Source organism: Thermobia domestica, chromosome 3, assembly GCF_964235325.1.
Source record: "Thermobia domestica chromosome 3, izTheDome1.hap1.1, whole genome shotgun sequence".
Taxonomy (NCBI): domain Eukaryota; kingdom Metazoa; phylum Arthropoda; class Insecta; order Zygentoma; family Lepismatidae; genus Thermobia; species Thermobia domestica.
Genome location: NC_137456.1, coordinates 52407377 through 52433666, shown reverse-complemented (window position 1 = coordinate 52433666; position 26290 = coordinate 52407377). Strand labels below are relative to the sequence as shown.

The 26290-nt window shown below is 35.8% G+C and overlaps 1 protein-coding gene across 1 annotated transcript; it reads right to left on the bottom strand.

Moving 5' to 3' along the window:
• Window positions 1-25: 25 nt before the first annotated feature.
• LOC145681786 (uncharacterized) lies at window positions 26-25668 on the bottom strand. Its single transcript, XM_081753396.1, has 8 exons — window positions 25636-25668; window positions 19463-19575; window positions 18536-18602; window positions 15395-15560; window positions 14693-14883; window positions 12871-13036; window positions 10313-10452; window positions 26-8038 (listed from the first exon to the last, which is right to left on the bottom strand). The coding sequence occupies exons 1-8, from the start codon at window positions 25666-25668 to the stop codon at window positions 7703-7705; spliced, it is 1212 nt and encodes a 403-aa protein (XP_081609522.1). The 3' UTR covers window positions 26-7702.
• Window positions 25669-26290: the final 622 nt, after the last annotated feature.

Here is a 26290-nt window from a genome sequence, read left to right as displayed (position 1 = left end):
AAATTAAATGCTGATTCATTTCACATTCTAAATTCAAACTTGAAAATTAAGTGGCAAGTATTTGTGCTTAAACTGATTCACACAGAACAGGAATCAGAAGAAAACAAATATATATATGTATTATTCCATTAGACGCAGACTTACTGTTTTACTGATAATGAATATATTATAATACGATTTATGGCTGATTCGTTTTATTATTAATGAATTTAACACTAATGCTTTATTGTTGTAAGATCATATTGCACTTATTTTTAATTTATTTTCCACATTCCTAATACTGATACAATAAATCATTTTTCAACCAAAACTGCTAAGTTTTATCTTAGACAGAAAACCAAGAAGAAAAAAAAATGAGTACAACTTAACAAATATACAGAATTCTTTTGAAACTTGGTAACCGTTTGCATTAAAAATGTAAATAATATGAAAAAAATACAAAACATGTTACAAGACTGCTTTTTTAAATGGAAAATTTTGTAACTACCATGTAGTTCTTTAGGGTCAATACCTACATCATAATAAATGTGTTTCTTCCTACGCTTGATAAATAATACGGAAACATGCATAAAATAAAGCTTAGAAGATTGAACTGAATTAGTGTTTCGCTATGTTAACTGAATTTTCCTTATCATTTTATTATTACTTATTTTTCAAAAAGCTTTTTGGAGTTGGTAGTGCGTATTTCTAATGTCATTTAATCTCTCAATTTTTTTTTCTTTCTTTCTAAAGTGTACCGTATATAACGGAGTACTGAAAAGTTTTCAGAATAGTTTTGCAGCTCGTGAAGTTTAAGCTAGAATGATTAAACACCACCAAGCAATTCCTCGTACATCCTTTGAGAGTCAGTGCCCTAAGCGGCTTTGTCCTAGGAAGTCGCATTTAGTTTTTAAGCGTATCTTCCCCCAGTTATGCGCTGAGTAACAGCGAAATTGAAGGTGACGAAATTTATGAAACTAGGTAAAGCTAGAAAATCTGCTTCAGAAACTCATGAAATGTTGAAGTCAACATTTGGAAAAGATGCTTTAGGCCATGGTCAAACGTAAGAGCATGTTAAAAGTGACAGAACATCGGTTGAAAATAATGTCCGTTCAGGATACCCGTCAATCGGCATAGGATTTTGTACCACGAAGAGAACATGGGAGGATTACTGTAAAGGCTGTGTAGAGACTTGCTGTAAAGACTGTGAAAAAAATTATACTACTAACTTTCCATCGGATTTACCCAACTCTGCACCGTGTAACATTTTCTTCTTCTTCAGAATGGAAATCAACTTCAAGGGCCGAGGATTTAACAGTATACAACACTCAAGCGAAACTGCCATCACGAAACACACGAGTGGAAATATATGCAAAAATTAAACGTGATCTTCTAGCACAAAGTCGCTTAAGCATTGACCACCAAGTGATGCACGAGGAGCCATCTGCCGGAATTTTACTGTACAGACACTGTGGAAACTGAGTACCCCATCATACACATGACATTATTTAACATGATAAACGCAAACAAAAATTTACATTAAATGCCCACACAGACTGGATTACAAACGACACAATTTCACGACGAATATTTTCGTTAGAAGTAATTATTATTATTTTACATTTTCTGAAATTATTTTCTTGGTACAATATGCATTATTTGCATCTAACAATAATACGAAAGTATTTGCTAAGCAGTAATAAGACTTGTAAGAAAAGGCATAAGGACAAATAAAATACTTAAATACAAGGGACAATAATTAGAACCATCGTTAGCGTAACGTTTCGTAACACATAATATAAACGTTACAATACGAAAGAATATCTACTGATTCATGTTCTATCATAGGTTCGCTACATGTTTCCGTACCTATCTCTTTTTAAGAGTTAATGGCATTTGATTTTCGCGACGTCACGCCTGTGGTTTTCATTCCTTAATAGTATTCGATTTCTCCTAGAACCTTTCCTTATTTTTATAAGTTTAAAATAAAATGAGGAGACAAAATGTATAACAAAGAAATTGGAGCAGCTCCTGCAAGTATCTACATTTTAAGGAGTAAAAATTTTGTTAGTGCACCAAGGATCAGAACAGGAATCGTCAGGCTGACGTCCTGGATTCAATCTTACGTCCAATAGCATATTTTCAACTCTAAAATTAGAACAAAGTATAGTTTGAACTCAGTAAAGGTTATAGTAAATGGTTATGTAATTCAGTGAGATTTTGAATAAAGAAATATTATGACCACTAGCAATGTATTTGTAATCAATAAAAGCTATTCTTTTCGACGTACGACACATCATACTACCACATAATCGGAATTTAATGGCATCATATGTTTTTTCTTAAGACGGACACCTTCCCAAGATACGGTTCTTGACTTTGACACATTTATATTAGAATTGCAGAAACCCATTAAAAACTGCTTTCATAAATATATTTTTAGTAGTTTAAACTTAGTGTCACATGACATCAGGGTTGAATTCAGGGGGTAGCCCGGGGGGGAATCTCCCCCCCGAAGAAAATCCTTTCCCCCCCGGAGAAACAAAAAATTTCAGTCACAAAATGTAGAAATTACTTCACCCAATTATTTGCTTTCTTTCTGTGCACGTGCAGACGAAATCCGATCTCTCAATATACATATAAATGACGCAGACCCATTCTATATAAATATTAAACATGTAACATCTAAGATAGAATACTAAATAGTCAATAAAACTTGTATTTCTTAACGCTATGACCGAGTTTGGCAGAACATGAAATTGTTAACTATTGAAGAAAGGTTTGTATTTTAGTAGGTACTATACTCTCGCCCGATATTATATATTAGTAGGTAGCACTAGCACAGATTGAGATAGGAAAGGAAAGATAGGGAAGATCTTTCGATCATTCCATATGATCTCTGATTCAGCAGACTTCAGTTCTTGAAAATGTACAGTTCTTGCATTATTTGAAATAGGGCGCCTAAATCCCATTTCTCGCATCGGAAGTAACAGACGTAAATGTGTTTTACGATTGTTAAAGTAAACACACCTTTCTTTAATCAAAAATAATTCAGTTAAAGGGTGAGGTTCAGAGGGCGTTATTTAGAGGGATCAGGGAGGAAGTTATCCCTCCTGGGTTAGAGATTTATATAGATTTATCAATATAATAGTAGTATATAAGTGAAAGATTGCTATTGAAGGTGATGAAGATCCTGCTCAGTGCCGTGCCATGGGGGAGGGGCAAGCGGGGCGACGGCCCCGAGAGAGGAAGTAAGAGGTGCAAAATTCGGGAGGGAAAAAGAAAAGAAAAGAAAAGGTAAGAAAAACAGAGGAATGAAACACATGTGGATATGTGCACATATATAAAATGAAAGCACAAAAGTAATGAAAAGTGCTCAAAATCAAGGAAAAGCATGGTTTACTTTTTAAAATTTTCTCACCTTTCGCGGCTGGTCTGTCGACCTCACTCATATATACGGGGGTGCCGTCGTATACTCTCGCGCCAAGCGCTGATTTTCCACGACACGGCACTAATCTACTGAAGATTACGTAAACTAAACTATTGATGTGTATGCAGTGAAGAAACCAAGGCTAATATGCTTGATTTAGAATCAGTAGTTTGAGAAAGAATGATAACTTTTTGTTAAGATATTCCTATGTATGTTTGTTTTAGGACAAAAAATATTTGAGTTAATTTAAATCTTTTTAAAAACTTCTACATTAGTAACAAACATTAACTACTGAATATAGGAAATAATAACAAAAATAGATACTGTAAATAGCAGTTAAAGTTCAGTGTAAAATATTTTGCCAGTCTTTATTTAATGTTTTAGATAAAATTAAACGATTGTTTTTTTTTTTAATTATAATCTCACATTGAATATTTATCAGCAATTAGTCTCAATATTAGGTAAGATGTGGATGTGAATGGAATTGTTAAATATTCTGTTTTCTTGCAAAAATACAGAAAAACAACTCTCCCCCCCGAGGAGTTCACATTCCCCCCCGGGTGAAAATGTCTGAATTCAACACTGCATGACATCCTTCCCAATTAAAAAAAATACTTAGAAATAAAAATGGCAGACAACGATTTACCTTTCTTTCACGCAATATTGTTTAACTTTTGTTTTAAACCCATTTCGGTAACACTAAATCCTTTTCATTAGCAAATCCAAGTTACATTCTTATAAAGGAACCGAACCCATACAAACTTTTGCGACTGGGTACACGGATTCCTTTTCCAAAGCGGTTTTATATATATCGGGTGTAAGGAAAAGGTAGTACAGGCAGACAGACTTGATTCTACAGCTAAAACGATACGAAAATGTCTTTATAAAGTTGTCCTTTAAGGCCCCCTTTTGGAAGGGAGAGACCGGTAAACTTTGGTCGATATGGCAATATCGCACGGGTTGTCCGTAACAACACTTGACAGCAGCGACTTTGGAATGGTGTTTATCGTGGAGTAGAGGAAAGTGCCGTACTTCAAACGAAGGTACCTAACTTCAAAGCTCTTTGTCATTTTTCTTTTTCTTCTTCTTTTTTTTAAATAAAAGTATGGAATATGGGATGCAGCAAAAGGTCTGAAATGTGGCGGGAAAATGTGAAGAGATGAAAACGTAAATTTAAAATGTCAAATTGAATAAATGTCGTACAAAAAGAAGCTTTCTGTGCCCAGATCATGACAAAACATGCCGTTTCAAATCTAGCCATTTTGTTGTTAAAATAAAAAAACTGATTTAAAAAAACCTTAGATAACGAAGAAGTTTAAACTAAACAAAACTATCACGTGTTTCTACAGAGTACTGCAAGGTGTTACCTCATAGTCCAAATTTTACCCGTCTGTCACTTCAAAAGGGAACCTCGGAGGACAAAATATCGTAAGACATTTTCGTTTCATTTCAGCTGTAGAGTCAGATTCTGTCCAAGCTGTGCGATCTTTTCCTTACACTCGATATGTAACCTTTTTCTATTCCGAACAAAAAATCTGTATAAAATTTACATAGAACCAACCATGTTTTTTAAAAGTTTAGTTCCTACTTCGGTGGCCATAGGACCATGCAGGCAAAACATCTAGTAGTACAGGAATGTATGCTTCATTGCAAATGCTTTGCTAGTGGATATAATATTGTTTGACTGAAAATCACATGGATTAAGAAACATTTTCTTATGCTCGATCCCTATTACGATTATGTTAGAAAACACTGCCCCACATGCAACACAAAATCATACCGAAACAGAAACATATATGTTGTCATTATCGATTATCTTATAATACGTAGGAGGCCCTGCAAAATTCAAATTTACTGGTATGCAGATCCACTCTTGCGTGAAAGACAAATGATATGCACAGTAGTGACTGTCATAGCCAACTGTTTTCATTTTCTTACATAGAAGGAAAATGTGCGACTCTTCGTCTAACAAAATTTTTTTTATATTATAAAAGTTTAAACCATCTTCATGAATTTCGAACGCTACCATGCAACACTTGAACACAAATCCGTTGTATATGCACCAAGCTACTGACCGACAAAGTTTCAACAACGAAGGAGGTAAACACATTGAAAACAATGGAAAATTCTGATCTTGTGAAAGGTATATCTTTGCTCCAGGTCCAATTTCTTGTTGAATATGAAAACCGTTTTTCTGAAAGAACTTATAACATATCTGCAATTGGTGTTTCAAACCTATAGTTTCTAGAACATTCTTTCGACAATAAGCAATACGGGCAGCAATCTTGGACGGTTGGTGTTTGGATTCATACCTCATACACCATGTGAAAACAAGTGGTCCTATATGTCGCATTAAACGTGGATAGTGAACCATATGATGATGCTTAGGTTTTAATGTATCCTGAAAAAAAGATTTGTATATCTCATGATGTTCTTCAATTAAGGTACAAAGTAATTCAGAAGTGTTTACGTGAATAACTTTTGATGTTAATATGACTGTTATTTCTCTTAGCAGAATATAAAATTTCCAAACGATATTTTCCTCGGGGATTAAGTCACCCATTATCAAACCAAAGTACCTTATGAGAAATAACATTTCAGCAGCAGACAAGTTTAATTTATTCTTTTCAAGATTTTCAGAAGATAAAGGTGCCGGCTTATTTACGTCATCTGACATGCTTGCAAAGGCCGAAATCCTACTGTTTAAAATATCCATTGTGAAAAGACGTGTTTCGTTGATGTACTTCAAAATATGCATCATATCATAGTTCCCCACCCCTTCCAAAAGATCATGCATCACGTCCACACTGTAATTTTTGGTAACATGAAAACTCGGCAACATGTTCCAAGTGCTATTCTCTTTTACTCCTGTCTGTGAAGCATCTCCGAGAATTACATGTAGTTCATAATTCTCAACGTCCCGCAAATTCCGGACGTTTTCTCTTGACTGCGCCTGTAAATCTGTTTTTGATGTAAGGCAAAACCTGCAAGGGTACTTAGCAGAAAATGACTCTGTAAAGCCAAGAACGGAATTCAATCCAAGATTGTCACCTGTAATAACACACAACTTAAAATAAATCTGTACTTCTAAACCATTATACATTACACATATACCTTCACATTCTAGGAAACGCAACTCTTCAATAAGAATTGAAAAGGTTGCTTTATTACCGAAAGTTTGAATGAAAGAGTAAGGCGAGAAATATGTTCTCTAGTTTCGCGAAAAACTCCGGTGGAATACATGCAATTGTATAATAAACTACCCCTATCTTTTTTGTACCAGCATGCCCACTTAAAGGATTGTTAATTTCATAATCGTCAAAGTAAAGAAATAAAGGTAATATCAAACGATCATCAGAAAACGTTACCTCGTTTCTCCAATGCAGTCCTTGCACACTACTGAAAAGTACTTCAGTCTCTTGTTCTGCACTGTTCTTGAAGTGGAGTAACGTTGACAGAACATTCGGTAACTCCAAAAATCGTTTAAGCATTTTTCGCATAGGCACAAACTTTCCAAGCACTTGTAATGTTTCCATCGAAACCTCGCCTTTCTTTCTCTTTTAAGATAATTTCTGTCCAATAACATAATCAATTGGTTTTATCAAACTGCCCATTGTCTCTAACATGCCAAATCGCCTATATTCGGTTTCCAAGCTATAAAATGGACTGGACATTATACTAAACATGTTCATTACTTCAGTTACTGTATTATCATCAACATGATTTCCTCGAAGCGTTTGTAAAATTTTCTCTCTTAGCAGTTGCATCACACTACCGCCCATAAACCCGTGTACCCAGTCGCAAAGGTTTTGTATATGAGTTCTGGTTAAGTTACATTGACTATACAGTTTAGTAATAAAAAGAAGGGCTTCCTCCTTTACAGCCTCACGGTAATCTTCAAGAGAAAGGCTTTCCACAGAAGTTTCAATTGGTATATCACCATTATCAGTCAACTGTCTCTCAACATTGATGTGACACACCTCATTTTGGTATCCTCGAAAAGGCTGGTTCCCATCACCACCCGTACTTGTTCTTTCGTGTTTCAGCAAGTGTTTGCGGAATGAATTGGCGTTATCAAATTCGCGTCCACACAATGATTCCCCACAACGAAAGGGGCTCATGGCACCTAATTTGTGACAAAATTTTAAATGAAGTAACAGAGACTGACTCGTTCTTAAGTCACTATGACAAACAAAACACTTAGGCATCTTCTTACAAACTAAAAAGAACGTATATACATGAAAAAACTATTTTACAAACTAAATGATTAACGGAAAACAACCTTTCCCGCCATTACACCTTTGATATTTCAGAGATAAGCGTGTTCACTGAAGGAAAATTCTTGTCGCAGTCATTTTCAATTTTGTACATATGTTTCTGCACAAATGTCCACACCTGTTCCGATTCCTTCGGATATTCTGCATCCAGTACTTGAAACGACTTGAATGTGCTATCGATTGCTTTCAGTGGAGTTTCAACTCTGTAGAGATTATCCTCAATACTCACGTAGAAGGCTTGAGGTTCATCTATTTTTGAAGCGACAACGACGGGCATGGGCTGCACACTACATCCAAAGCGCTGCATCTTTAGATGATGCCTTTCTAACTCTGTTTGAAGATCGGACGCTTCCTGTAAGTCATGTACACAGAATTATTATCACGTTACACACCTATTAACACGTTATCAAATTCCAAAAACTACAAATACACGTATAATTAAAATGAGCTTGTATTTTAAATACGAGGTGCACCAATAATATATATAGCAATCCAATTAAACTGGTACCAACTGTTTTCAGGCATTCTTCTTTACTAGAAATGTAATGTAATGAGGTCATAATTGACGCGAGTCACTTCTACGCGATATGAAATGTCTTGAAAACTAATATAGGTTAATATGACAGTATTTCGAATGTATTATTATACCCCTTGAGTTGTACATTTTTAATACCGTTCATTGTGTTTGTATTATCCGATGCAATTAAGAAAAGTTCTGGAAAAATTAAGTAAAGTTCCTTAGAGGAATCTACCTTTTAGTATAAGGTTTGAAAATAATCACAAAGAAAACAATCTGAATTATTGCACTTATAAACTTGACAGTAGTTACGTGAATAGATAACTGCGACATCAATAAAATTGTCCTAAGCTTACACTTAATGGTTTACATTTACAGTAATAAATATTTCAATTAAATGTGGCAAACTTGGAATCACATCCAGACATAAAGTAAGCACGGATATTTTAAAGATAAAATAAATTTAGATCCTGTACGTCAATGACCGCAATTCTTGACGTTACAAATCTCCAGGAAGAAGAAAGAAAAACCTCTGCGGAAATTTGAAAAGTAAGGATGCTACAATATCAATGAATTAGTTTTTAAAATAATGATCGCGAAAAGGTTGGTGCCGTTCCCCTACGTGCTGTTTAGTATTTTTATAAGATTGATATTACACACATATCATTACCTCGAGTATAAACACTTCTTACTTATTTATGCCATAAAATGAAGAAAGGAGTGCTATCATAGTTCCAATATTTGAAGGGTTGAATGAAGAACATTTTTAAAGACACTGGGAAAAAGCTGTTTTGAGCCAAGTAAACATTTTATCCATGACCATAAACATATTTAACCTCTACTTATGTTTCAGAAAGTTTACATAGCATTCACCGAAAGTTTTACAGCATTTTTACGTTTACTATTGTTATTGGAATATAGGGTTTCATCACGGGAACTTCATAAGGCATAAACCTACAGTGGAACCGAAAATACGAATAACATCCTAAAATCCCCTCCCCCTTCCTCCCGGGAAATCGAACGCAGTCGCCCAACAAAGGAGATAAGTGTACTAGCAACGAAGGAGTAACTTTTAGGTCGGCCTTAAGTTCGTCACGTTTGAGGGATGTCGTCCCTCGGAGAGCACACAATCCGAGAGAGGGGAAGCAAGAAAGGAATGGATGGGGAAGGAAGCGGTCTGGGACCTGTGTGTTAGGTACCATCCCGGCATTTTTAGCATCATTCACTGTGTTTATATTAAAAAAAAACTCACTCAACCCAGGAAAAAACACTCAGGATGATTGGCCTGAAAAAGCTGTTACACTTCTTTGATCGAGTGATCCCACCGGGAATCGAACCCAGAACCGCTCGCACCAAAGGCGAGGGCGTTAGCGACTAATAAATATTGTGTTTTCCTATTTTATGCATATTCCTTTCTATCTACACAACTTAGGTTCACGATATCTTCGTAAGATACAAATCGCGTCACATACACCGATACATGCTTTACTAATTGCATGAAGAAGAGTCATGTATATTGCAAAATATGGTTGATAGCTCACTCCACCAAGGGCGTGCTGTCCCGAGGGGGCCTTTTCTTAAACTTTTTTGTTTCCATGTACCACCAATATGATCCTCTTGATATGGTATGGTAATCATATCAATCGAGTGCACATCAAAGATGGAGCGGGTCAGTGGCTATGGATCACGTGGGGATAATTTTGAGTATACTTTAGTGGATCTTGGGTTACATTTACATGTTCCACTGTTACGTATGACTACCCTAACCCAACAATAACAACTGACTCATTGTAGTCCTCAATATAACACATTCCACTTTGATCCACTCTCGACATATTCGGTCAGTAGGTCGAAGTAGATCAGTAGATCATGGTGACACGTGGTGAGTCAGAGTGGATCGTGGTTTGATGAAAATGGTGTTTGCTTACACAATATTTTTGTTTGAGCATAGCAGTTTTTCCAGAAAAGATGATTTTTTTGTTTGTTTGTTTGTTCGATAAGGTTTCGTGCAATGTTCTCCATTCTCCAATCACTAATTAAATGTTAATGACATATTTCGTGGTAATCAAGTGTAGATATTAATACATTATATTACATAATGGTACATACTCTGACATGAAAAAGGAATCCTTGCTGTGCCTCGTATTTGGAAGGTTTCCATAATCCACCTCCGTCTTTCCTTTTGATACACGTGGTCACAGATGGGAAATATCTTCCAAGAAGTATTAATATTACGACTGTTCTGGCATCTGGAAAAGAATGAAATATCAAGAACATTTGTAGGTAATTAATTTACGCTTATACAGCGAGGTCCGGAAGTGGGCGTACCTCTTAATTGGTGTTTTCTGACGGTTTTTGGTTTTACCTACATTTGTTTGGTAACACTGCTTGGCATTGTCTGGAAACATTGCTATCCATTTGTTTTCTGCTTGGTAACAGTTATCAGATCAGTTCCTGGCCGCTGGATTGGAAGAGGTTGTGCATCCAGCTCTTTGCCAGGCCTCCAAGAAGTCCCGATCTGACGATATCAGACAATGCTCCCTGGGCTTTCATGAAGCAACACGTAAGAAACACTCGATATCACACAACGCAGGAATTACGAGCAGCTGTGGAACACGCCTTCATCCTCGTTGACTCCGGAGTATCTCCGCAAAACATCTGCCAGAACTTTGTGCAGAATTCAGTTGTGTTATGACATGGATGGTGATCATACCTTTGTTTACGACTCTTACGACTTTAAGGTAGCTGTGTACAGACATTCTACCATAACTAACACTATACTGTTGAAACTAAAGGGGGGTACGCCCACTTTTGGACCACTTTATACTAATTTATTTGAATGTAAGTGCTAACTTTCTGACTGCATTCATTCTCATACCTGCAGAGGTTTGCTCTGTGATACGCAATGAATACTGTATATTACTTTAAGTCAATAATCAAAGAAAAAAGGAAATTACGTTTTGTAAGCAATGGACAGCAGTCTGAAAAAAAACACACACAAAAAGTATCATCTTTTGTAACTACACCCAGATTCGGCAAAGGGATAATGCGATGTTTCTTATATGCAAATATTGGGTCCAAATAATGGTGAAAACTAATCTTAATACGATACTTATCTATCGCCTATAAGTACGTGTATAAAAGCTGTACATGAAGTATATTATTTCAAGAACCAAAGGTTAAAGTCAACGTATGTATTTCTCTTTGGGAAGTTGCAACAGATACGGATAAAAAGAGAGAAATTGAACAGCTTAATGAATCAAAATAGACAATTAACAACAAGTTAAAGACTATACGCTGCGGAAAAGTTCTTTCGTCACAAATTCTAAACATTAGTTTCATTCATTGCTACAAAAGGGATTTCATATCTGCTTATTAACCCTACTGAATCTATCTTCTTCATATACTGTTATTCAAGTAATTACTGATTTCAGGGATGTAAACTGGTCACTGAACTCAGTATTTCAGACTCTTTGGGAGATTAAACGAAAAATGTTCAATTACTACACAGCAGTTGAAATATTTCTCGTGATCTGAGCTCAATAATGAAACAAAAGAATAACAGAGCTTTTTTAAGTGCTCGATATGTTGTCGATTTACAATTATCATTTATTTTTCTTCTAGATTTTGATTTATTCTGCTCGGACTTACGACTAAAAGGAGACAAGGGAAAATTGCCGGAGCACCTGTAATTGATCTTTTCTTTGCTTACGGGAGTAGGCTGAACAGTGTTGCGTTTTAATAATTATAGTGAACAATACTTAATGAAATAATAAACAATGTGTACACCATTTCTCCACAGTCAAAACTTACTTCCATGCACTTCGATAAATTTTATTATAATTAGCAATTTTTAAAAAAGGGGGCAGGAAGGACTCGTAAACCTTATTCGCCTTCTGTGCAGATGGTATGGTAAAAATCAATACTGGATAATGAAAGTGTAAGTGTAAAGGCTAATATGAAACAGAGAAACAAAAGAGAACTTCTTCAGAAGGGAATTGGGAGGGGAGGGGATGAGAGTACAATGCTGTGACACTTAAAATGCGTCTTGATTTGTATACTTCAACAAACTTTTCTTATTAGATTACGCAATTTCTAGTTTCTTACTCCGATTATTCAAAGTATTCAAATGTTCTCGGAGGGAGTGACCGCCCCTCCCTTTAATCCGTCCGTGGTGTCATTCGTTTGGCTTTTCGCTACTAATTCAAAATGCTTTCCGAAACAAGTTGTCTTCTTGTGACAGCAGGGGGTGGAAGAAACAAACAAACCGTGAAAGGAAGAAAGAAGTGGTTTTGGGCTCTTCCAGTCCAGACCATTCTAACCACTGAGAAGTGAGAATCACAACGTGATTTTTCTGGTAAGAGCGTCCTTTTTAAAGCAGCTAACAAGCAAACAGATGGTCAGCCCTCTTCCCTCTGCAGCATACTTTTTATTCTCTGTTGCCAAACTTACTGAAGAATATATTGCAATTAATCTAACGCATGTAACGTAAATTGGAGACCGTGGTTGGATTTATATGGGTCTTGTCTATTTGTATTAAAAATTTCAAGTCATTACCTACAATACTTTGTTAGAAATTACCATATTAAAATTTACATGTTTTCAAATGGGAAGTTAGAAACATAAGCGAAGAGGTAGAAGATCCCCTTAATAAGAAAAATAATTACCTTCCCTGATGTTCTCCTGCAGCAAAAGTTCTACTAATGTGGCTCCGTCATTTGTTGTTTGTTTGGTCGTGGTAAGTATATGCTGAATCTTCTTTAAGTCTGCATTCCACGTTGAAAAAAATGTTATATCTTTCCCAGGATATAACTGGCCAAAATCAATGTCGATCTGAAAAGTAAAAGAAATTGTTGTCACATATACCTAACGCTGTTTGATGATATAATGTTCTATGCTTTCTTCTCTTTATACAAATGTTTGGTAGTATAGTTTCCTTTGAAGTTCATTAAATAATCTTTGTTTCAACAGAGCGTTTTTAATCAAGTTATGAACATCAATGGCATTCACCCCACTATAGTATCCATTTTCAGAAAATACTATGTCTGATTGAAAAAGAAATCCCAAAGTAGGCATGTAAAAAACAATTACTTAGAGTGGAACTGATAAAATACACGCAAATATAAAACAAACTTCCAAGCGCTTTCGCATTTATGGAGTCGTCATACAGGGACGCAAAGACGAAAGTGGAATAAGAAATAGAGAAAGACACAAGGACCGCACCTATACCAACAGTGATTTCTCCACAAGGTTCTCTACTTTCTCGTATGAGTACTTGACAGCAGTCACGTGATCACATGACCACCATAGCACCTAGCAGAAATATGGCAAAATGAAATGAAATCTTTGAGTTTTACGTCTCACGGTTACGCCGGTTAGGCTAAAGGAGACGGTGATGATGAGAGATGAATGAAATGGTGGAATGAAGAAAGTGGGAGAACCCGAGAAAACCCACGAGCACGGTGTTTCTACACCACAAAGTCCACACGGCGGGAGCAGGGTTTGAACCCGGGACCCCAAGCACCGGAGGTGAACGCTCTACCACTGAGCCACCGCGCCCCCCCAGAAATATGGCGTAACTCGTCTTACTCTGTATCTTTCTTCTTCCACTTTCGTCTTTCTCTTCCTGCCTAACAAAGCCATAAAAGGTGAAAACTCTTACAAGCTTTTTTTTCTTTCTTAAATCTTTGCGCGCATGTACTGCACGTGTATTTTATCTAATTTCTGGTAACTGTTTTATACATTGGTTGGTTTTTAATTACACAAAAACGCGTCTTTAACGTAAGCTTACATAATTCTGAACCTTCTGCCGCTGATGCTGGTATATTTGTAAATTAAAATAAACTATTAAATGTTTTCATAGGAACATTATCAACAAGAGTGAGGATGTGGGGCTGATCGGGGAGCGGGCTGGGTAGCGTAGAGGTTAACTTATTGGCATTGTACGTCGAAGACAAAAGATCTATTTTCGGCCCACTCGCACTTTTTCACTCTGATTTTTCATTATTTCTGAATCTATACAGGTTTTGGTGTACTGAAAATCCGGTTGATTTTCTCAGAATTACTAAACGTTCTACCTGCTACAAGATGCACCATCTCGTCCATCAGCTTACTCACAGGAAAAAATTAGAACCGAAAAACTCCGAAACATAGTGCAAGACAGGGTACAACTTCATACACCGAAAAACATTTATAAACTCTCTCGCCTCATGCTAGGTGCTTTTTTTGCAAAGAAAAACTGCCGTGTTCGCAATTTATATATAGCATCAACATAAGACCCTTATGTTCATGATTTTTTTTTTAACTCATTAAATTTTGTTACTCGTTTTTTTTTTTTTTTTTCATTTTCCTTTAAGTACAGTTAAGTACAGAAGTGTGATACGGAATTACACTTCTATAAAATAATATAAAGGTATTTTCTTTCTTCGGTTACATTCATAAAATAATAATAGAAAGATGTAAACTTCTTAGCAATATCACTACACTTACAAGTGTGTATCCAAGAGGCTGTTTTAAAGCAGGAAATTCCTTGAAGTAGGAGCTGATATCCTTCTTTGACTGAATGTAATTTGCTCTCCGATTTAATGTCGTTTGTTTCCACAGATCACACACTTTCTCCCATGGCTCTATATTATTTCTCAACCACGTGAGAGCTTCCTCGGCAAATTCATCAGTGGACTCTGAAAATAAAGGACACCATCTACATAATTCAGTGTGAAAGAAACGTACATACTCAGTATACGTAAATACATATGTATTAATTTCTAGGACAGAAGTACAAGAAATAATATTTCAATAAACATGTGAAACAGACAGTATTATACTTCTGAACACAAATGTCATATGAGGTGTTCGGAACATGTATTTACAAAACGTCCCGTTAATATATGAAAGCAGTGATAGAGTTTTACACACAGATGAACAGCAGATATACTGATTGCACAAATTCACGGAAATTTGTTGATTTATAATGAAGGTAGTGCCCTTGAACTGTGAATCTGTTGATTGACCATAATACGTGAATATGTTTAACCATGTAAAAAATCGGCACGCATCTCTTTTAGGAAGTTTTGTACCCTTGTCTGAATATAAGATAGCATAAAACACTATGCATCGTGATTTACTGATAAAATTATAATACAGAATTTATGAACATGAAAGCAAATAAATGAAAAAGAACTATGAACGTACCATCTAAATCGACTTCGGTAGAAGTTGTAGCTGCACACCGGTTTCTCAAAGGCAAAACACCACTTTGCCGCAAATACCTTCTTGTGTTGCAATATCTGTCCCAAAGTTTCCCTCTTGCCAAAACCTTCTTCCCTTGAGCAACTTTATAGGGGACGTAGTAAGTATGCTATTTGAAAAACAAATCACTGTTATAATATACAGTCCTGATATCCTATTGCACAACACAAAATTACAATTAAACTATATTATTTCCACAGAGAAACAAAATACATGGAAACCTGTTTAAAACGAAACTTATATAAACCGGAAATTTGCCGAAGATGAATAGTTTTTAGTCCCGGCAACTCTGTCTGATTTGCCATATGGTAAAGATTTTTCTCTTAACTGATTGCCAGCTCGAAACGTAGGGGCACTGTAGTCTGTCTGTCTCTGCGTTGGCGTTACTACTGAACTTCTGTTTTCAATAGTTAAGATCTTTCGACCGTGAACAAGAATGGAGATAATGTTTCTGTTATTTAAGTTACCTGTTTCCTGTTTTTGTTGATACACACATAAGCACTTTTCTACTGTCAAAACTTTCTTTATAAATTAAAGACTTACTGCTTGCTACTCCGTCATTACACATGCATTTCCAAGAATTCGGTCATTTTTGAAAAAAAAATGGTAGAAATTTAGACCAGTTGTTGAAAATTTCCATTGTTTCTGCTGCAGAAAATGTGGTTTCAGTGTGGCGTGTTTGTGTGCCCAGTGTTGTGTACAAATACGGCAAAAACAAATGTTATTGTTACTTTGGAGGACACAATACGATTATTGAAGAGAGAAAAAGAGACAATGTTTGTAAAATATAAAGTTCATTTCAAATGTTGCAAACGCAAATTTCCAACACTGAAACCCAGAAAATGAAAACAATCCTTAAAAGGCGGTGAAAATGTAAAGAGGAATGTGAGAGGAAATACATAATAAAATAATACATACTTGTAGTTTCTACTTTAAGCGTCTGTCTTATTCAAATAAGTTCACTTTGTAAATTGAGTTTATGTTGTAAAAACATTTTTGTGTTAATTAATCTTTCACCTCAACCATTTTAACCTAGGTATAGTACTACGAGATTATTTTTACCAGCAGTTATTGTTACAGAACTTAACTTTTCGAATTTGCACACAACGGAAAATTATTTTGTTCCTTGACGTTCCGTCTTATACAAGTTTCACTGTATATATATGCTGTAAATTAGACATATTGGAATTTCTTTTTTTTTTCTGGATTCCTTTAGTACTTCAATAAAATGAGCATTGAAAAATGTATTCTGATAAGTTATGGAAAACGTTCACTTGTAAGTTAAATTGTAAATTTCTCCTTGTTCTGAAGACAATGATAAAATAAATATTAATACAATTAAGTCTAATTTTCAATGGGTGTTCAGAAACTATACCGGCGAAATCGGAAGATGATAGTTAATATAATTCTAAGCAAAAAAGCTTCTACACATATCCGATTCTCAGCGGCCTGACACCTACAGGTTGGTAACAATTCTGTACATTTTTCCAAAACAAAAATGTATTACTCATCCTGTATTTTTTCTAAAGGTCATCTATGATGCATTTGAATGGTGACAGAATGGCCTTTCCAAGGGTATATGGCACGTGACGATAGTTGCGTTGGAAGGAGCCTCATGAAGCTAATTTTCAGAACAAAATATCTTTCTTCCAAGAGCTTCAAGAAACACGGTTGCCAACACTGTCGCCAAATAGGAACGACAAAAAATTACGCATCAACTTCAATTTTTATGCTGAATAATGTCGCAAATTTATATTATATATATATATATATATATATATATATATATATATATATATATATATATATATATATATATATATATATAGGATGGTGCATTTAAAATTTGCCACCCCTATATCTTCGAAACGACTGCGAATATGAGAAAACGCTAAAACACGTCCATCATTATTTTAAGGGGCTTGAATTTTCAGCTATAAAAGATCCCCCTAAACACCCCATATAGCGGTATCTGGAGTCAACTTGAAAATTTTAAATAGCAAAGGGGGTCGAGTGATATATCGTTGGAAAGGTCTCGACAAGAGAAATATTTTACCTAGAGTTTCAAGTCCCTATGTTGACTCCATCTAAAATGGCTCGGGTTCACATTCTTTCCAACGATATATCACTCGACCCTCTTTGCTATTTAAAAATTTGAAGCTGACCCCATGTACCCCCATATGGGGGTACCTGGAGTGGACCGTTTATAGCTCAAGATTCAAGCTCCTTAAAATAGTGATGGACATGTTTTTGTGTTTTCTCATATTTACAGTCGTTTCGAAGATACACTGGGTGCCAACGGACTTTATGGACACAAAATGGGAACCCCCGCCATTTAGGATAGGGTCAACATTGGGACTTGAAACTTTTGGCAAAATATTTCTCTTGTCTAGACCTTTCCAACGATGTATCACTCGACCCCCTTTGCCATTTAAAATTTTCAAGTTGACCCACGTACCTCAATAGGGGGGTACCTGGGGTGGACTTTTTATAGCTCAAAATTCAAGCCCCTTAAAATAATGATAGACGTGTTTTTGCCTTTTCTCATATTCGCAGTCGTTTCAAAGATATAGAGGGTGGCAAATTTTAAATGCACCACCCTGTATATATATATATATACTACAGTATCAGAAAGAAAAATAAAATTGTCCTTATACAATCGAACTACTTTTATTAAAATGAAGAAAGTTTTTTTCTTCCTCCACAACTTCCCTTCCAACTCCACTATCGTCATATATACATCAGTGGAAAGGTACTTCCATTGCCGTTCAAATACGCCATGCGTCATCTCTTTAAAGTACATACAGGATGAGTAATAAAATTTTGTCCTGAACAAATTTGTATAAAATATTTACCAACCTGTAACTATCAGACCGTTGAAAATTGAACATATTCTTATGGGATCATTTTTGCTTAGAAGTACATCAGCTATTATCTCCAAAAGTTGTCAGTATGATTTCCGAACAATCTTCAAAGAATCATAAAATACTCCACGACTTTTAAATTTTTTCCAGTGAACGCAAAGAAAAACGAAAAATTAGCAATATACAAGAATTCCCTCACCTAACTGAATTTTACACAAACCTTGTTTTCAGACGGAAACAATCGTACAATCGCCTCACTTATTGAAATGAATGACTGTCTACTGATCCTGTAAGACAGAAAATGAAATTTCACAAAGCAATTCCCATAGAAGCTTGAATAAATATTAAGAGACGACGCTCCATTGGGGAGGAAAAAAAAAAACACTTGTTTATAAATTTTAAACTGACACACAATCATAGTATTCGTCTTGCGAATAAAATCAGAAAAACACACTGCTGAACAAGACTGTACTTTTAATATAAAAATATATTTACACGTGACGTTTCGATCTTCTAGCCAAGATCCTCATCAGAGTGTACGTCTGATGAGGATCTTGGCTAGAAGATCGAAACGTCACGTGTAAATATGTTTTTATATTAAAAGTACAGTCTTGTTCAGCAGTGTGTTTTTCTGTTTCTTATAAATTTTGTAACACTGGCACTAAAGAAAGAAGTGAATGTTTAGTTTCATTAAGTCAGGCAAATAAATGAACTGTAATATTTAATACAACTCAACGTGTTCCAAGTTACTGCAAACAGTTATTAATCAATCCAAAGGGTGCTATGCAGTCATCAGAACACTTTCAAATTCCAACTGATCCATATTGTTGTGTACCACAATGAGCAACTAACGAATTAATGTGTTTGAACTTTTGCTTTGATAATTTCAATGCATTTTGAGACCAAATTAATCCTAAAAACACAACTACAAACATACTTGTAATATAGATCATAAGTGAAAAATACTGTCACGGTGATAAACGCAATCAATACCGTCGAATATGTGCCATGTGAAAACGAGATTCTACTCGGAATTCTTAGTGAAGACGATAAATGTATAGGACAGCAATTACTTAATATTTAAGACTATTGCATTTACATTATCTTTAACATACGATACCACAAAATTTAACGAAACGATCTGTACCTTTTATCTGCGCCAATATATCGAACGATGACATCTGTTAATAAACTGCGAGCTCTGCTATTAAGATTCCCAAATTCTTGTGCGTAGATAATACTTCTTTTCCTTGCAGTGAACTATTCAGAATCTTCTGCAAGTCCTAGAACAAGGTACTTGTGATCATAGAATTTGAAATAAAACAAAACTTAAACAACAAAAGCAAAACTATAAAATAATTTGATATCACTTATGTTAAGATCACATAAACGTGAATACGTATAACCAGACGTATTTTATTTCAAAAATTTACAAAAAGAAACTCTTGTTTTCTACGAAAAACAAAAACGAGCATGAGCATGTATGTGTAAAAGTACACATATGTCCCAAATTTCGTCGAAATGGGTGCAGTTTTTTTTTTTTTTTTTTTTTTTTTTTTTTTTTTTTTTGATATCTGGTGATTACCTGAAGAAGAATTTCATTTTCAACGCATCACAACTTTGACAATTTTTCACATGGAAATTTTATTTTGATGTCACTTGCAATCTTTTCTACCAGAAAACAAATGTTTTAAATTTCATTCATATCTGTTTCGTAGTTGTCGTAAACGAACAACGCCGAAATGCCATTTTTTGTATTCTAGAAGCGTAAGCACTAGTCGATCTACTTTTTAAAGCCTTGCTTGCAGGGCGACCGTCCTGCCTGATAACGTAGAGTTGGTTTTTAGTTTAGCGTCCCTTTCAGCAGCGAGGCTATATGAGACGTGGACCTACTGATTAACGTGGATTCTGTATATTTTTCTCTGAAGGCTATATGTATGCCAAGTTTCAACTTTCCACGTCAACTGCCAGTTCCATTATTTTGTCAGTTAATGGCACGATGAAAAGTTTGAAACTTCCGGCTTTTATCCTAACTTAACGTACGCTCTAATGCAACGTGTGAACCAGATAATTGCTAAGGAGAAGTTCTATAACACAGGTTCCCCATATAAATTAGCAAGGTTGGTTCCTTTCTGTACCAAAATTTAAATTTTATTTCACAGAATATTGCTAGCGAGCGTCAGCAAGTGAAAGCGGGTTAGAAGACCGCAGGATACGTTGTTTTCTGTTTTTATTACAGCTAAATGGGAAGTGGGACATGTGTTCTAGAACCTTGTAATTTCTATGACGTTTATATTTTCTTCTCGCTTATTACAAAGCTAAGGCATTACTGCCGCATCGCCGGACCAGTATTAGAATCGAAAAAAAGTACCAAAATGTACTGTATACGGATATATTTCGTTGGACTACATTAACTTACATTAGATTACCTCACATTAGGATAAGGGCATAAAAAACTACAGTGCAAAAAACACAAACCAACTTGTGCTAGGTGGCCACTAAGTGCACGAATGCTATCTAACCGAGCCAAGGTAGGGCGGAGCTAGCGGACCAGCGCGGTAGTGCCCCCGAAGGGAGCAGGCGCGTCAGCGACGATGTGTACACGCGTAAGCGAGGGTACTGAAAACATCTGGTTTCCGCAATCATATACATTTCAATAGCACTTGCCATACTCCTCTTCGCGCCACTACATCATAACAACTATATCTCTCCGCGAAATGGTCCATCCGCCTCCACATACAGTGTCGCTTACAACATCAAAAATAACCAATTTCTTCATTTTTACTATTCCCCTTACATGACTTTCACTCATTCTTGCTCATAAACAAACAAACAAACAAACAAAAAAAAATTTAACTGACCCGGCAAATTTTCTAAAACTGTTCCGGTGATACACCAGTTAACCCCAAAGCTAAATAAGCTCCATTTCGTGGGAACAATCACATACAAAATTATTATGAATACTTGACTAATTTCAGTAAACTGTGAGATCAACTAAGCTTATATATTAGTTTCATTAGATCATGGTCCCTTGTACGAAGGTACTGAATGTTTAAACTTAGGTCAAGCTTCAGTACTGCTGAATGGGCTGACTGGTAAATAATTTGTGAACTACTGGTACATCATTTGAGGAATTAGTTGACCTCTGACCGAGTCTGATCGGGTTAGATCACTTCTTGAGGTCAAAACCGAGCACTCAATCCAATCAGCGCCCCACCTTTACTTAGTTTTAAATAGGGACTTTGTTTACTCCACTTTAATTTAACCTAAATATATTTAAAAAAATGAACTGGTTCAAACAAAATATCGGATTTAAAAAGAAAATGGTTTCTGCAAAACCTGTTATTTATGTGCTTTGAAGTTTGACATCACCATCATGAATTAAATTAAAAGTGCAAAGGTGGTGTCACTTAGTGTAACACAAAGAGAAAGGCCTTCTGTAATAATTTGAAAGCGACAGAAGCACACTTAAAAAGCATTAAATCGTAACCTATCGTGTTTTCTTTTTGCTACACATACCTAAACTAGCCTATATAACCATACTTTCGCTCGCTGTCGCTTGTTCAGCATTAATTAGTAAAAATTAAGGGTGAATTATTATTAAAATTCTTGATCCCATCTGTACTGTTTGTAGAAAGTAATAAGGGCACAAAGTATAACAATTAAGGGGTTAAATTCCAAAGTTGGACGTCCGTTTTCAGCAAAATTTTGAAACTTGCACGGAAGATACGTATAATTTGATCGTTTGTGTGCTTGATAATATATAAAGATAATACAACAACACTCTCTCTATTTGTTATATATAATTGGTTATAAACATGGGACTACTAAGCGAGCGAAGAGAACTACCTCGCGCAAGGTAACCGAATAGTTGCATTGTGGGAAAGTAACGAGCATTCATAATATCAATATTGCGGGTAATATACCGAATCGCTGTACGGGATGTGAACTGACAGTGTTGAATTTCGTGAAGCTCCCGTCGAAGGGTACTTCTATTATAGATCCTAACGTAACCTAACCTAACCTACACTTTCTCCCAACTCGCGAAATTGAAAAATTATACATTTTAATAGCTTTTACGCAATTTTGGTAGAAAAGTATCGGACGTCCAACTTCGGAATAAATGCCCAATTAAGTAAAACTCAACGTAGAAATATCAACATAGGACCACTATGATCCTCAAGCATCGAATCGTTCTGCAAAAGCTTAAGCCTCTTCCAAATAGTACGAACTCTCATATTAATAATAACCTTTCTCTCAACTTTTCACACAAACATCTTACAAGAAGTCTTAAATCATTATTATACCTTATATAATTTCATCTGTACATTTTCGGGCTTAAGTTTAGATTTGCCCCTCCAGTTTCCAACCTACGAAAATGCAGTTAAAACATTAAAAATTGTTAGGTTAGGTTAGATTAGGTTACCTGGTAAGACTTTAGTTAGACTAGAACAGTGACTGAAACAGGTTCTAATATCGTAATTCCGAGTAAAAACGGGCTAGAATCTCTAAACTTACCCTCAATTGCGTGAACACATCGTGTCTCTATTTTGAAGTATTTTGATTTGGTGATAATAAAAATAATATTTTGGAAGCGTCATAAATGCTTAATAATACACTATTTCGTACAAGGGACTTTCGTTGCTTGTGCGCAATACAATTCAAATAAACATTTACAAATACATATCTTCAATTTACATATTGAAACTTACTGACTATCCACTTACCTTGAAATTTCATTATTAGGGTTTCTAAACCCCACTCTTTTAAGATATTTTCGTAATTCATATTAACTATAGAATCCATTATGGCGGCTACATGACAACTCGTAAAAGGCGGGATTTCGCATAGTTGCCATAACAAGAGTTTTATATTGTAATAGCCATTCTAACCATAATGCTATCGCTATTTTAGCAATACTAAATAATCTGGTTATATAAACAATATGCATGATATTATTAACCATACTAATATTAGCAATATTTTTTTCTTACAACAGCCATACTAAAAAAATAGGTGTTGTATAAATAACAAATCAGTATTTATACATCAACTATACTATAGTCAATATTAATTTACCAATTAGCAATACTCATCAACAATGCTTTTATTGTCAATTCAGCTATACCATTTTTTAGAGTGTACGTATATCAGATACATTACTATGACAATTACTCGCTTTTAGTACCTTAGTCACTCCTTTATTGGAACATAAACATTCATTTGCGTTCCTCTGCACTTTCGAGAGCTCAAAACTGCATACTAAGATTATCTTATTTACGCACATACAAACTTCTATATAAAAACAGAAATCAATTTCCTTCATTCTAGAACACATCTGACCTAAACATGCGTTCTTTATCAGATTTTAGTATTCATGAGAACTGGTTTACGCTCATTGACTTTGAATGTTTGTATACCAATTATTAGTAAGAATTCCATTCAACAAAACATGGGAACAATATTGGACTTTGCAACAATGCGCTATATTAGCATTCGTATGTTTTGTTCTCTACGAAGAGCGTGTATGCTGTACGAGTTCAAACTGGGATCAAACGCCGCTCCTGCGGAACAGAAGATATACCAGGCGTCTGGTGAAGAAGTGGTGACTACGCGAACAATGCAACAGTGGTTTAACAAGTTTAAGAACGGTGACAAAACACTAGAAGACGCACCATGTGGCGGAAGACCAATACATGTATCTTCAGGCAGCAATTGAGGCGAACAATGGCCAGACATGTAAGAAACTCGGACTGCAATTCAGTGTGACTGGAAAAACCATTCTGCGGCACGTCCATCAATTTGAGAGTCACTACAAGTAAGGTCGATGGCTCCCATATGATTTGACTCTGGGCCAGAAGAGAACGCGATCAGACACCTGTGTTTCTTTCCTTTTCCGTCTGAAGAATAAGCCATTTCTGGACAGGGTGTTTCTAAACAACTGAAACCAGCACTGCACCAGATGAAGCTCCTTCTGGGATTTTGGTGGACAGCTCGCAGCATCGTGCATCGGGAACTGCTACCAGCTGGTCAGAGCATCGATGCAACTGTGTACTGTCAGCAGTACAGCCGTTTTCAAGAAAAACGCAAAACTCTGGATCCAGCACTTCTGTATCACAAATGTGTCCTCCTATTTCAGGACAACGCTAAGCCCCATGAGGCTAGATGACTCGGAACACCATTCTACGCCTTAGATGGGAAACACTATTGCGTACACCATACTTCCCAGACATGGTACTGTTCTATTATCACCGGTTTCATTCCTCGGAGAATCACCATAAAGGCCGTTAGTTCAAATCCCTAGTAGAGGTGTAAAATGCAATTCATACCTTCTTCGTTTCACTGCCGATCAATGTCTACCTCAATGGAATCTATGGCTTTTCAGAACGTTGGCAGAAGGTCGTCGATACTATTGGGAGCAAGTTTTGATCTTGCTGGTACGTCTTAGTGGACGTATCGATTTCCGAAGCTGGTCAGTGAAAAGGCGACAGAACTTTCTTGGTTAACTTATAAATCGGTTTATTTTATTTGCTAAAATATAATATTATTTTAGGAAATAAGGTAATTTCTGGTCGTTTTTAATCCTTTCCAGTCAATTTTCTTTCATATTTTTGGCTTTGGGGATCTTCGAAAGAATTCAAAATTTTTATTTCAAAAATCTTCTTTAAAATTTTATATTTGTAAAGTCAGCCATAGTAGCTTCTTGGAGCATCCCTTTGTTTAATCTAAATTATCTGTGATTGGATCTTCCGCAATCACAGGTGTGGTTGAGATTTTTCGGCTTCTTTGATCTTGATAGATACACCTATCATCGTATAGTTACGTCACAATGAACCTCCAATTAGGGATCTTCTTCCCATTGTCATTGTCTTTTACCGGAAGCAGTGTTAAGTTATGGACGTACGATAATCTCCGTCCATAAAAAAACGTGAAAACAGAAGTATTTAAAGGTTACGACACAAAATAATTGATACCTTTGATGTCTTTGGGCAGTCTGTGTATACAGAGAGTGTTTTGCTGTGCTCAATGGACGATGAAGCTACAGTTGTGAGAGCAAAATTCATACGTCAGGGTGTGAGTGGTTGACGTAAGCCATCTTGGTGGTGCAGCTCAGTCGCCCGGATTCGAAGGAGGATTCCCATACTTTTTTGAACACCGAGAAACCGCTCAGTTATAGCGGTGGTGTAATTTATTTCTTCAAAATTACCAAAACCGGACTAATCAGGTAGGAGAGGAACTAGTATTCTATTTTCCATGGAGGGAACTGACCAATAAGTGTGTAAGCAGAAAATCCAAGTAGTTGTTTTCGGACGTACTAACCTGCAAAATTTCTATATTATCGGATTTCGTCATGGCTTATTCTTTTAGTGTTGTGATGTTTTATATTATGTGCTAAACGCTGCGTAGTTTTCCCTAAGTTGTACAATATACAGACTCTGCGATGTAACATAAATCACTCGTTCAATGGAGGGGGGGAGGATTGTTCTTTTGGAGTTTCAGTGTGGATGTTTGTTACCAACAGTCCATGAAATGTGTATACTTTCGAGTATATACATTTCACCCCAAAATTATGTTTTGGATATGTAATTTCGTATATTCTTTTTTCTGTTATTTATTATTTTCCGTACTGCTATATTACAAAATTAATCCATTCTCTGGTTTGTGCTTACCTTCACTGTAGTTTGAATACGATGAGACAAAATGTATACAAAGTTTCGGCTCACATTGATAATAAGGGTGCTTGCGTAGCTATTGGTAATGGGAGATACTCGTCAGTGACAACACGTTCGTTATGTATTTTAAATTCCTTTCACCAGAAACCAGAAATTCGAATTTTTAAGCACATAGTTTAAGACTTTTTTTTTTTGTTTTAACAACATACAAAAGTAGAGCTGAATGGTCGACGTCCCATACGTCCTCGGTAAGAAGCAGGGTGTGTGCTATATTATTAATCTGTTGAATAAAGTGATGTTAT